General features: G+C 34.9%; 1 protein-coding gene across 1 annotated transcript; it reads left to right on the forward strand.

The window, feature by feature from the left end:
• Window positions 1-11976: 11976 nt before the first annotated feature.
• LOC109152068 (replication protein A 70 kDa DNA-binding subunit A-like) lies at window positions 11977-13564 on the forward strand. The gene is made up of 6 exons (XM_019299649.1): window positions 11977-12044; window positions 12581-12708; window positions 12794-12881; window positions 12961-13093; window positions 13190-13439; window positions 13560-13564. The coding sequence occupies exons 1-6, from the start codon at window positions 11977-11979 to the stop codon at window positions 13562-13564; spliced, it is 672 nt and encodes a 223-aa protein (XP_019155194.1).
• The last annotated feature ends 1208 nt before the right edge of the window (window positions 13565-14772 follow it).

The following is a 14772-nucleotide window of genomic DNA, read 5'->3' on the forward strand; positions in this document are numbered from 1 at the left end:
GTATGATTGTTGGATCCCAATTATATGCTTCATTTGGAGTGTGTTTGTTGCTACGAGAGTAGAGCTTGTACACTAGCCACACATTCACACACTTAATGCCCAATACGAGAGTATTTCGGGTGTTAAGGAGAATTTTTGCCTTGTGTTCTTGTTTGGGCATCCTTGGGTTGAATTACCACGAGAGTGGAGTTTAATCTGAGGTTGCTAGTCCAAATAGCTACGAGAGTGGTATTTGGACACTTTTGTGCATCTCACTTACCCTATGCATGCCTTGTTTAATTCCCTAATCTTAGTGTAATATTTGGCATCTTAGCTTGAATCAACCAAGTCCCGGTCCTTTGTTTTACTTTCTTATTTGTTATTAGCTTAATCTTATCAATCCAATTCCTTATCGATAGGTCTAGCTTCTAAAAGAATAGTTCTAGCTTGTCCTTAACTCCACTTTGCATCAATTCCTAACATTACAAGAGTCATCTCCAGTGGAACGATATCTAAACTCTATACTGTGATTTGATACTTGATGGATGCGTGAAAAACGTCCTCATCAATTATCTATCTAATAAATCTTTAAAAATGGAAATTTTGATGTGAATTGATATAAAATTTGGTAAATAATTTGGCAGGATTATTAGTGTATTTGGGTTCCAATTGTGTTTTCTACTAACTTTTTGAGGGTGACGAGAAAAATCCGCAGCCACTATTTAAAAGTGTGCATTGAATAAAAACATGTTTTGTGATCTTAACTGGCAAATGACCACAAGGGGATAATTAGTTTAGGTTGCTCATAGCTGACCAGTTCAAACCAAAAAAACTGAGCTTTGAACTTGTAATCTTATAATTATAAATTCGTATCCTTAGTTATCTTGACTTGGGTTGGCATGAGTTGTCCCGTGTTTTCTACTAACTTGTGTCGTGCACTGGGATTGGGGGGAGAGTGAAGGAGAGAATTGTCATGTGCTGGAATTTTTAATTCAATTTCTTGCTTGTCGGAGCTAACAAGCTAAATGTTTTTTTTTCCACGATATAATTTGCCGGATATCACTATTGGACAAAATATTGTGTGGAACATGGTCCATATAATGCTATATTTACCATATAAAAATGTACATTTTTAAAATACTAAAAGTATCTTATTTATGTAGTAATTGTACATGATATAAAATAATGTATTTTCAATATTCAAATAATGTACTTTTCTTGAATATAATGTACAATTTTAATATATTAAAAGTACACTATTTGTGTACTGAATATACATTTTTTTAATAGTATTGACTTTATTACAAGGTAGTATATGTTCAATACTTTCTCTAAGTACTGCAGCACAAAGAGTCAACACCCCACAATCGGGGTTCGATCCTGTGACCTTCCATCAAGGGGAGCCACAGCTTTGCCATCTAAATGTACATCATTTCATAGTATATAAAATAATATACTTTCAGTACTCAAATAATGTATTTTCAAATAATAATATACTTTACGTACACAAATAATGTACTTTTACTATATTTAAAATGTATTTTTTATTTATGGTCCACAGAGCTATATGGACCATGGTTCATGTAATAATGATTGGTGTGGATCATGATCAATACAGTTGTGAAAAACTATAAATTAAAATTACATATTTGTGTACATAAAATACATTATTTGAAAGTACATTATTTTAACTGAGCACCTTGTGCTTAAATGGCACCTTTGTGGCTCCCCTTGATGGGAGGTCATAGGATCGAACCTCCGTGATGGGGTGTTGACTCTTTGTGCTATAATAATGTACTTTTAATATATTAAAATTGTACACTGTATTCAGGAAAAGTACATTATTTGAGTACTGAAAATACATTATTTTGTATCATGTACATTTAGTACACAAATAATGTACTTTTAGTATATTAAAAATACACATTTTTATATGGTTAACATAGTACTATGTGGACCATGGTCCACACAATAATTTTCTTATTCACAATTACATAACTCTATGTTCATAATTATTGAACTATATGTTCATAATTATAAAACTCTATTTTCATAATTTTTGAACTTCATACTCACAATTAATGAACTCTATATTCACAATTATAAAACTCTATTTTCATAAATATAGAACTCTATGCCAGTAACTCTATGTTTATAATTATAGAACTCTATGTTCATAATTTTTGAACTCTATATTCACAATTATGACAGTTTTGGAACCGTGTCCACCTTGCAATATGGACATGGTTTCACAACATAATTTGCCCTGCCCCATGTTGTTGGCCCCCTTTGAGGACGGCAAATTATACCGTGGACCATGGTCCAAAACAGTGTCGTTTCTTTTAATGAAAAGATACAACACCTGTTTTGTGCCATTCTGCATAAAGTAGCTCTGTTTGTATAACATATTCAGTATCATTTTATATACACTGCAATTTCATTTCAACACAACTACAGTTTTATTTCGATATAACTATAGTTTCATTCGACATTATACACTCAAATATGTAAAACTGTTATTCAGTTTCATTTTATATACATTATAGTTTCATTACAACACAACTACAGTATCATTTCGATATAACTACAGTTTCATTGGACAATATACACTCAAATATGTGAAACTGTTATTCAGTTTCTTTTTATATACACTGCAGTTTCATTTCAACACAATTATTTTTTCGTTTCGATATAACTATAGTTTCATTCGACATTATACACTCAAATATGTGAAATTGTTATTCAGTTTCATTTTATATGCACTGCAGTTTCATTTTAACATAACTACAGTTTTATTTCAATTCAATTACAGTTTCATTTGGTAATATAAAAAAAAATGTGAGACAGTTTTATTTTATATAAACTGTAGTTTCATTTTGTAATTAACACATAAAAAACACGGGCTCTGTTAAAATGTAACAACAACCGTTTCTTTACTTAAAGAAACGACGCCATTTTTGAACCGTGATCCACAATATAATAAAAGTTATGGTATTTGATAAGATAAAAATATTAACTCTCTTGAAAATCAATTCAAAAATCATAGCAAACGATTATTATAACCTATAAATTAACTTCTTTTTTTTTTTTCTGAAAATAACTAGAGATCAAAATTTATGATCAATAAATTAATAAAATCCTATCAATTTAAAATAATATCTTAAACTTTATAAGACAAAATGTTGTTTAAATTTATGCTAAAAATATCTAAAACTCAAGAACACCGTTTCTATATATATATACATCTTTAACAAAATGTATATTAATGTTCATTTTTATACCAGACAATTATCACGTTAAATCCATGCGATCTGATGGATATATTGGAAATGACCCAATAATAATAGAGACCCGAGGTCCGGGAATGTATAACCCGAGCAGGCCAAGAAGAGTGTCAAGTTCGGAGTCCGTCTCCGAGCTCAGAATAATAGGCCTTGACTTAGTAATGCGGCCCACCTCATGGGGCTTGACTTAGTCTTATGGCCCATCATGAAATTGACATGTTAGTTAGGATTTATTTTGTATAAATAAGCATTGTACGATATTTAGAGGGGATCATCTTATATCTTTTGTCCTAAACTACTACTGGTAATGGCATTACATTCTCCTTGTAATAGCTTGATAATCACGATCCATTACATACACTTTGTCCTGAAACCATTGTAATAGCCAATCTACGGCATTAAATACAATATACGGTCTCTACGGCCTTTACAACATCGTTTCGTATTATTTATTTATTATCTATATTAGGTTCTTATCCGGATTTATTGATTGGGGTCCAACCTGGGTTAATTAAATCCGTCATTGGTGCTCTTGTTGAGAGCTGCTGTATAAGTTCGAGCGTGCTCTCTCTTTTTGGTCTAACACGACTATCACAATCAACTATCATGTTAATTAATTATATCAAGCTCGTGCGTGCACCTACTTTTGGTCTATAACCACCGCTGCAATCAAGAATGGGGAGGTCTGCCTCTCCCAATTCCATCATTGGTGAATCCGGATGAAGCCGTGACCCTGCATGGAGATCTCAGTTTCTACACAATCATGAATTCCAACAAAAGGAAAATTTTACAAAATATCTCATTCTCTAAGCAATTTCCATTCATCCTCGCCATTTCCTGCCTTTATCTTGGAGTTTTGATTTTCTTGAATCCACTCCGATTCGGTTTCGAGACAAATCGGTAGCCATCTATCTCCATCACATTATCTGATCTGGAGTATACATTGGGCCTCCGCGGCGCAAAACCTTGCGTCTTACGTACTAGGGATCCACACTCTTCTTCTCAACCTCATCGGTTGTTATCTCAGAAGGCGCGCGATGCAGGAAAACATTCAGTGATGCTGTATTTACGAGATGCATGCCTTCCCGCCATCTTCTCAAATCCATGGAGCGTATGTTTCCAACGACATGGTTATATAAATGGGCATGCCGTATTGAAAAATCGATCTAATTGGAGCAGTGGCGCGTTTAAACAGAATGAAATTATGCCGTGAACCTTAAACTAGCTGAACCTGAACTTCTACTTGATTTTTAAACTTATATTAGATTAGATTTTGATCGATTAATTTTTGTTATTTAATGATAGTAAATAACAGAAAATAAAAGCAGTAAGTAAATCAAGTACACAAAGATTTGTTACGCAGTTCGGAGCGCTTCTCCTACGTCTACGGGGCAACCCACGTCAGCCCAATCCACTATTGATGTTCACCAAGGAGTTTTACAATAGAACAGTACATTGGACTCTCACAGTCTTAACTACCATACTACAAACAACCTTCCTAACATCCAACCTGGACCGTGACGTGCATGCCTTGATAACCTTCGAACAATACTTCAACTGAGTTAGGCGCAGACAGTAGCTCAGCAGAATAATAATATAATTAATTCTCAATTCGTTAGCTGTGTTCACTTCTCATAATAGTAACTCTCAAAAAGGCAAGTTTCCATAACTTGTGACCTTTCTATTTATAGCCAAATCTCTTCCATTAGATAGCCACGTGATTTTCCTCATTCCATGTTTGATTCTTTCCCAGCCACTCATTTAATTTGAACTCCCATAATATGCTTGAACCATATATTCGCATCTGACTTCCTCTTCATTGATTGTACACCACTGAAAAAGTCTCTTATGATAATTAAGCATGGTCCAAGAGTTTTTTGATTAAACCTAAGACTAAAAAATAAATTAGCCAATCAAAGGTTTAATGTGTACAAAATATGTACACTTACAATCTCCCCCTTTGGCAATTTATTTGGCAAAAACTATAGCATCTTATACTTTGGGCAAACAAGAAAGATACAATAATTTTATTAAAAAGCCCTTAGTATATGTGCCATACAATAACCTAATGTAAGAAAAAATTATTACCAAAAAACTCTTGTAGACCATGTTCCATGAACTCATAGAATTAATTTTCAGAGAATATGTGTGTTGTATATGAACCCCGAAAAACTTCAATATTCAGATAGAATAGTTGATCACCAATAGAAAGATTAGCTAAATAAAAGCTGATCATCCAATAACAATAGATTAACTGTTTAGATAATGATAACCAATAACTGATAATAATAGCCATAAACTGAAGAGATATATAAGTCAGAGATTACCAAAAGAAGTGTAGCATAATAGAGTTGTAGTCAAGCCATACTAAAAAAATTTCATATGTCGCAGTCATCATGCTTTCCTACTACTCCCCCTTTCTTGTATCTTCCCTTATTTCATATTCCAAAATAGTTAACCAAGTAAAACTCCCATTTCTCATAAAACTCCCCCTTTCTTCAAAAACTTCTTGACAAAAAGGATCGGTGAACATCAAATCAGTGGATTAGACTAGTGAGTTGACGGGGTGCCCGACCTTCTTTCCCGTAAAATAGCAAGAAACTTATCCAACATTCATCCATATTGATCAATAGTAATTACCATACACCAAGAAGGTAGTGTTGTCATACTCATTCCATGTTCGCAATAGTAGAAAAACCATTCAGATATTCTTTATAAAAAGCTATCACACCACCAATAATATGAGAGTCTGAATAACATGATAATCCAAGGGATATGATAACCCAAATAATATGGTAACTTGGATAATCTAATAATCCGAAGATTTTCAACCAAAAGGATAATCTGATATCTAATAATATACACTAAAGCCAATAAGAGAAACCATATAAAGAGAATCGAATAACTAATACCAGATAACTTTTGCTTGACGATGAAATAGAGAGAACAGCTCCATAAAAGTTCCTTTTTGCTTTTTACGAAATCTTTTGCCACATGAACCTGCACAAGTGAAAATAGAAAAGAGAAACACAGAACAGGGTACATGCAATCTTGAAAACGACTTAGCAAATAACAAAGAAGCACAAAAATTCAAGAAATTTTCAATTTTGGTCAAACAAGACATGAAGATGATTCAGGCACAGAATCACAACAGATAGCATGAAAAACACACAACCAAACAAAAACACACACGGTCATGACCGGACCAAACAAATAACACAGAGAAATAAACACATTAATCAAATTGCACCAAATTTATCATTCAAGCAAACATATTTTAACACAGGAAACACCAACAAAAAGGCATAATCAAAGAATTATCAAAAACAACCAACACAACGTAGATATGACATTTAGTGAACACACAGAAACAGCCAATAACAAAACATAAAGAATAACCCAAGCAAATTAAACGAACACTTAAAAAAACGAACAAGTAAAGAGAAAGAATCTGAAAGATTAAAAGTACCTGATGATTTAATGAATCCAAAGATACACGTGTATATATATATATATATATATATATATATATATATATATATATATATATATATATATATATATATATATATATATATATATATATATATAAACTAGAATGGATAATTCATGATAAAAAAGATATATGCACAATAATATCAAAACAAACATCATCTTTAGGGAATTCAAGATAAAGATAAGGTGGATAAATAAGAAACTAATAAGACCTGAACACTTGGCTTTTAAAACGTGAATTCAAGATAGTTTTTATGACTGCTTAGCCTTAATACTTAATCTGCACACGAGAGAAAAAAATATTAGTAACACTAAGTAATATTTATTTGTGAATTAGTGTACCTGAAATTTTATTAACACGGGCAAAAAGAAATTTAATTAGCTGGATTACTGACGCCCTAATTTTTTATGCCACAACTCAGACTCATTTATGCTGGACCTGCAACAGAGGATATCATTTGTTAGAATATAGAAGTTGTCTATTGATCGCTTACCTTCCATAACACATTGTTTTTCATTATCCATAACACTGCAGTTGTCTTTGGTGAAGCTAACATTCCAGTTTTGGTCGCAAAGTTGGCTAATGCTTATGAGGTTGGCATGAAGTCCGTTTACCAGTAGCACCTTTTTCAACTTCGGTAGACCTGCAACATTTAGAGTACCTACTCCGGTTACTTGTCCTTTAACTCCATCACCAAAAGTTACTTCACCGTTGCTTGTGTTTATGTTACTTAAAAATTTTGCGTTTCCAGTCATGTGACGTGAGCAACCGCTGTCGAAGTACCATTTTTCATCCCTACCTGCATTTTTAGTGTGAAAGGATACAAAACTGATATAATCGGATTTCTTTACCCATACTTGTTTGATTAATGGAGTAGTGTACTTATGGCTATGTTTTTCGGCCCTTTGTTCTTTGTAGAAGTAATAACACTCAGGTCTAATGTGTCCTCGTAACCTGCAATAGTGACACACTGGATTATATACCTTATAGTTAAACTTGTTATGTACTGTACCTCGTGTTCGCCATGCTGAGCTAGTGGCAGGCGCTGATTCACGATATTGTTTAGCTGTGCTTGATTCAGGAGTATCTTCTGGACGTGGATAAGATGTCTTGACAAAAGTAGTTTTGTCTTTGTTGGTTCCTCCAGTAAAGCCAATACCAAACCTTGCACATGATTGCCGTCCAGAACCAAGAATTTCATCAAGAGTTGAAGTGGTATCCATCATTTGGATTTTCTTTTTGTAAGTACTCAGTTCCAGCTTCAGTTCCTTGACTCCCTGTTTCAGGTTGTCTTCTCGGTCAGTGTATTCTTTAATTAATGCGTCCCTATCTGCTACTTGACCTTTGAACACGTTTACAGCATTTTGCAATACTCTAACTTCACTAGACACTATACGATTTGCTTTAAGTAATGCTTCCCACTTGGGATACAACTTGTTAAACTCTACTTCATAAGATAAATCTGGTATTTCATGGTCTTCCGCCGAGTTGTATTCACCACCCTCCGTGTCAGATGTATCTCCAGGTTCTGAACATGTCGCAACTCTAGTAGTAAAAGCTACAAAATTACCGAACATTTCTTCTGCGCCAGAGCCAGCAGCTTCTGATTCAGGTTCGTCATTACTCCAAGTTGTGGCTGTCATGGACTTCTTTTGCCTAAGATAAGTTGGACATTCAGCTTGAACATGACCAAAGCCCTCACACTCGTAACATTTTATTCCTTTGTTGTTTGATTTTTCCCTGGAGCGGGCTGGACGTGAGGCAGCAGGTTTTGAGTTTGACATGCTAGTTTTTGTATCAGTTTTCGACATGTTTGAGCTTGCTCCTTTTTGAAATTTTTTTTTTTTGTGAATTCTTCTGAGATATCTGTTTCAAAAAATTAGAAAATTGTTTAGTTAAAAATGTAACTGGATCATCACCTGATTCGTTTAGGTTAGCAGTATCATCATGTTCTTTAGCGACAAATGCAACTGTCTTTTGTTTTTTAGTGTGATCAGTAAGAATTTCCATTTCGTAGGTTCGAAGATTGCCCATTAGTTGAGCCACTGATTTGTTCTCCCAGCCATCATGTTCTTGAATAGCGGTTACCTTCATCCTGAATCTCGGAGGTAAAGATCTTAGGATTTTTTTGACAAGTTTTTGTTGGGAGAAAGGTTTTCCAAGAGTTGTTGCTCGATTAGCTAACTCTTGTATGCGTTCGTGAAAACTCGCAATATCTTCGTCATCGTTCATACGTAGTTCTTCAAATTCAGTCTTTACCAGCTGAAGCTTTGACTGTTTGACTGAACTCGTACCTTCATAGGTGGTTTCGAGTATTTCCCACGCAGTTTTTGCACAATCAATACCTGTAACCAACGAAAATTGATTTTCATGCATTAAAGAATAGATTGTGTCAAGAGCCTTATCGTTATATCCAGCAGTAGTAATTTCAGCTTGAGTTCTCTCGGTTTCAGGTTTTATCACTGGTGGATCACCGTCTTTTTCTCCAAGTTTTGTAGGTGGTGTCCAACCAGTCAGTACTGCCCGCCAAATTAATCTGATCTCCTTGATCTTTAAGGTGAGTTCTTGTTCGAGCCTTCCAGTATGCGTAGTTGTCACCTGTAAGCTGGGGAAGTGGCCTGAACCTTTCCATTCTGAAACACTTAGCAACAAGTGAGATTGAACAAAGTAATAACAAGAAGAACAGTATTAAAAACCGCAGAACACTAAAAAATAAGGCACACGTAAAAGCCAGATCGAAAGACTAGTAACTTAAGCCTCCAGGCTCTGATACCAATTGAAATTATGCCGTGAACCTTAAACTAGCTGAACCTGAACTTCTACTTGATTTTTAAACTTATATTAGATTTTGATCGATTAATTTTTTTTTATTTAATGATAGTAAATAACAGAAAATAAAAGCAGTAAGTAAATCAAGTACACAAAGATTTGTTACGCAGTTCGGAGCGCTTCTCCTACGTCTGCGGGGCAACCCACGTCAGCCCAATCCACTATTGATGTTCACCAAGGAGTTTTACAATAGAACAGTACATTGGACTCTCACAGTCTTAACTACCATACTACAAACAACCTTCCTAACATCCAACCTGGACCGTGACGTGCATGCCTTGATAACCTTCGAACAATACTTCAACTGAGTTAGGCGCAGACAGTAGCTCAGCAGAATAATAATATAATTAATTCTCAATTCGTTAGCTGTGTTCACTTCTCATAATAGTAACTCTCAAAAAGGCAAGTTTCCATAACTGGTGACATTTCTATTTATAGCCAAATCTCTTCCATTAGATAGCCACGTGATTTTCCTCATTCCATGTTTGATTCTTTCCCAGCCACTCATTTAATTTGAACTCCCATAATATGCTTGAACCATATATTCGCATCTGACTTCCTCTTCATTGATTGTACACCACTGAAAAAGTCTCTTATGATAATTAAGCATGGTCCAAGAGTTTTTTGATTAAACCTAAGACTAAAAAATAAATTAGTCAATCGAAGGTTTAATGTGTACAAAATATGTACACTTACACAGAAGGTGAGCCACAAAGCTTGGATGTTGAGCTGCAGCAAAATCCCAACAACTTTCTCAAACGCAAAAGCTGCATCACCAAGAACTCCATACCACGTTTTCAGCGCCTCCACATGCCATAAACGCGAAGATGGCCTCCCACATCAACGAAGACGATTGCTCCGAGCTCTGCGATGTTTTCCTTCATTCCCTGTGATTTTCCTGTGACGAAGAGAAGAAGGTGAGAAATTAGTGCAATCAGTTCCGCAACCACTGCAATTCCCCGGCAAAATTGGCGAGAACCCATACTTGCAAGATCCTTGGGCACTGTAACCATGCAGGGGTAAATCTGCATGTTGCACTCGACAACGTCAAGAGGGGTGACGGCCGTGTGCGTGAGGTCGCAGTTGGGGATTCCGCCGAAGGTGCAGGCGGCACAAAACACCGGCAAGAACACCTCGATCTTCTTAGAGGGCTCCTTGGGCGCCGGGATCACGAAACCTTTTCCGCTCCTCCACCGCTGGCGGCGGCGGAACGGAAGTCCGAGATTGGTCCAAGCTGACGAGACTAGGAGACGCCAAGAAGGACGAAGGGGAAGAGTAGAGGAAGCCGGGGATCAGCGACTTGGCGTGAGATTTTTCTAGGAACGCCATACTGGATCGGAGTTTCGTAGTGTTGCAGTGTTCTGTACGTTTGCCTAGCTATCCAGATCAAAGTACACGTAAACGAAGCAACGCTCGTTAATGCTCCTTGCTCCGGCCGTTACGTTGGAATCCTCATCGATCGTGGACGTCCATACTGGAATGAATGCGCTTATCTTGGATCATCGCTGTATCGTATTTCGGCGACCCAGGTAGCAAATCAGAGAAACCATCGCGTAGAGGAGGATTGATGAATCTTATCAGATCGGCGGCGGCGACGTGCATTTGACTGTGAGAAGCTAGGTTCGTTAATATTCCAGCCGGGGGAAGACGCAGGCATTGGATGTTGATCCTATGGGATTCATTCGCAAATTATAAACGCCAATTCAGTCGTGATTTCTTGGATGGTGCTTAAGGGGGGGTTTGGTTCCAGAAGATTGCAGGGCCTTTTGGAATCTGCAGATATGGCTACAGTGGCATGGCTGAACAAGGGTGATGATACATTCAATGGTTCAAATTAAAGACTAAAACTTTAGTTGTTGCTTTTATATATATATATATATATATATATATATATATATATATATATATATATATATATATATATATATATATATATATATATATATATATATATATATATCTTCTATTATAATATAGCAAAATAAGTAGTTCCCGCCAAAAGTATGTAAAATAAATAATAAAATAATATAAAATCTATATATATGAGTATTCACGGTTAGGTTACAAAGACGGTTGAGGATTAGTCTTTTAGAATTACCACTAGCAACTGTTGAGATATAATAATTAGTGATTCAATAATTATTCACTAATTATTATTTAATGAATCCTCATTCCTTTGAGATTCCAAAACTTAGCGTGAACAAGTATATAAATAGTTCCAAAGAATACAAGTTTACATCCAACTCGTATACTACAAATCAGTTCCAAGTATACAAATCATATCAGTCGAAAATATCAATTCAAATATGCCTCCTCTCTACATTTTGGCCAGTCAGATAACACCCATGAAAATCACGTCTGCGTTGAAGGTAAGATGTATTCGTACGTATGAGGTTAGAGAACGTGGGGGCAGTGAAGTTGTCAAATGTCGAGAATGCGTGTTCCATGATCGGGAGGTAAGCATCTAATCTGTGAAAATAAATTCATCAGTTGCAAGGTAATTTGCAAAATCACAACAGTATAATTTTTTTTTTTAAATGTAATTGCAGGGTAATGTCTTACATGCTCATATACCACGCGAGCATGTTGTTAAATTTTAGAATAGATTCGTTGAAGGCAAAGTTTATTGTCTAAAAAATTTTCTGGTTGTTACTAACTTTTATACTTATAAGACTAGCAATAACAAATTTATGGTCAAGTTAAACTATTCTACAATTGTCAAGGAGTACAAAAATCAATATTTTCCTAGGCACGTGTTTCGTTTGAGAAGTTTTAAATCTTTGAAATCAACCGAGATAGACGACAAGAAACTTATTGGTAAATAATCTATTTCATTAATTTTTTTTTGATACTGCATTCCTATTTATATTGGATTTAATTCTTTGTAACTTTCGACTTTCTTATGGAAGATGAAAGGTATATTATGTGTTAGTTCACAATTTTATTATAATCCTAATTTTTTTTGGATACTGAACTGTTTTTGTGTCTTTAGTGGTGAGGAAATGAAATGCACTGTCTGGGATGACCACGTTGATAAGGTCGATTCTTGGTACAAAAAAAGTGCCACTGATCCTGTCATTATTTTGATACAATTTCGTAGGGTAAAAACTTGCGTCAACAGTAAGTTCACATCTCTACTTCATTTTATAGCCTATGTAGTTTTTTATTATTTCATTAATACAAATTATTCTGTCTTTTTCAATAGCCGGGGAAACTAAAATTTCATCTTCATATGATGCGACTCAATTATTTATAAATGAAGACATTCCTGAAATAATTGATTTTAGGGAAAGGTAAATACTACCATTGAGTCTTCAAATTTTTACAGTTTGTGAGTTTTTTTATTCTTACTTTCTGTTGTGTTCATTTTAGTATGGGTGGTAAGAAGACTCCTATGCGGAGTATTTGTTCTAACACAAGTCTTTCTCCTGCCAATACTTTTGACACTTTCAACCGTGAGTCTATGATTATGAGTACCATAAGTGATGTGTATGAGAAAAGACCGGTATTGAGTTTTCTAAAGTCTATTACTTATTATAATATAAGCAATAGTCTTCCCTAACTTTTTATTTTTAATGTATTTGAAATGTTTGATATCCAGTTTGGAGATTATTGGGTTGTCGCGAAGATTGTTGGAATAGAAAGTGGTTTGGACTGGTGTTATAAAACATGCAAAACACGGGGATGTAACAAAAACCTTTCCTTGAATAGTAAGGGCTTCTATGACTGTTACAAGTGTAAAAGAACATGGGGAGAAGGTATTTTGAGGTACAGAATTAAAGTGAGAGTTGTTGACAGGGGTGGTTATGCACCATTTCTTTTATGGGACAAGGAGTGTAAGGAATTGATAGGCATGTCGCCTGTAGAACTGAGAGGAAAATATACACAGGTAATGCACAATTACTTATTAAATGAGTTTACTTTCAAAGTTTTAAGCTTACTATTAACTATATCTAATTCTTGACTTATAGGATAAGCAACTACTCCCAAATGAGATTTTATCGTTGTGTTCCATGACACTGATTTTTAAGATTTCCGTGAGAAAAGAACAGTTTGATAACCTTCCTAATGCCTTCGCTGTTATGAAGATTATTAACGATCGTTCATTGGTTGATTCCTACTGTCCTGAATTATTGGAAAACTTTGACAATGATCCAACTTCTAAGCTAGAGTCCAAGGACTATTTTGAATCAGATGAGGTAAAATTGAAATACTTTTTACCTTATATCAATTCAAATCTATGTCTTAGTCCTATATGAAAATTAATAAAGCTTTCTTTTTTAGGAGTTTCTTTCAGAAGGTGAGGCTGAAAGTCCCCTGGCCTTAATTGGGACTGCGAAGGATGTTGAGGATCTATAGACTCGGGAGTTGTCAAAGCGTTGTCTATTAGATAGTTTTCCTCAAGCAAGACCTCTTCAAAGAAACTACCAATTGAGATCAAGTTGGAGAACAACGCTGATGATGCAGTTTGACTCTTAAAGAGAATTTTAAGTTGAACCATTGTTTTGGTGTTTCGGTTCTGGTCCCATTGAAGACATGTTTGGCTTCTTCTTTTTTTTTTTTATTATAAACTTTGAGACTTTTTAAAATCCTTAATAGTTAAGGATTTTGCTATCTTTTTCAGACTAATCTTTATAATGACTCTTTTAAAATCCTTACAAGGGTTTATCAAGTGATTGGATGATTTTTAGAGATGCAATTTATGTCAAAGTCATCTACTATTCTGGTGTCTTGGTTCTACAAGACCACAACAGTGAAGACCACAAGATGTACCTCAGGCTGGACAAACTGAATTCTAAGTCCAAAGTTCACAGTACATGAACTATGGAGTTTTTAGTTGATGTATGTAAAAGTTAGTGTACTGTTTAGCCTGTACATTGGACTAGATTGGAGTAATCTCAAGCTGATGGTTGATCAAATGTTAAGTATGAATAAGACTTACATACCATCAAATGGTATGTAAGTCTTATTTATTAACCACCAGACAGCACTACTTAATACGCAAACAGAAGTTAACACTAAATCACATTATCAGAATTGCAAGTTAAACAATAAGAAAATTAACTTTGTGATTCAAAAGGCATAGTAAAAACAGTATATTAACTTAGCTAAACGATTTGAAAATCTGTTAGCATAAACAACCAGTTCTTGAAATCCCTAATTTTTTATTTTTTATATAGTGAG

This window comes from Ipomoea nil, unplaced genomic scaffold (assembly GCF_001879475.1).
Source record: "Ipomoea nil cultivar Tokyo-kokei standard unplaced genomic scaffold, Asagao_1.1 scaffold0268, whole genome shotgun sequence".
NCBI lineage: Eukaryota > Viridiplantae > Streptophyta > Magnoliopsida > Solanales > Convolvulaceae > Ipomoea > Ipomoea nil.

Excerpts from the sequence above, each read along its gene's own strand:
- LOC109152068 (XM_019299649.1), top strand. The coding sequence starts at position 11,977 with ATGAGGTTAGAGAACGTGGGGGCAGTGAAGTTGTCAAATGTCGAGAAT. Across the intron at positions 12,045-12,580 it reads GCGTGTTCCATGATCGGGAG|TGGTGAGGAAATGAAATGCA; the intron begins GTAAGCATCTAA and ends TTGTGTCTTTAG. Across the intron at positions 12,709-12,793 it reads GGTAAAAACTTGCGTCAACA|CCGGGGAAACTAAAATTTCA; the intron begins GTAAGTTCACAT and ends CTTTTTCAATAG.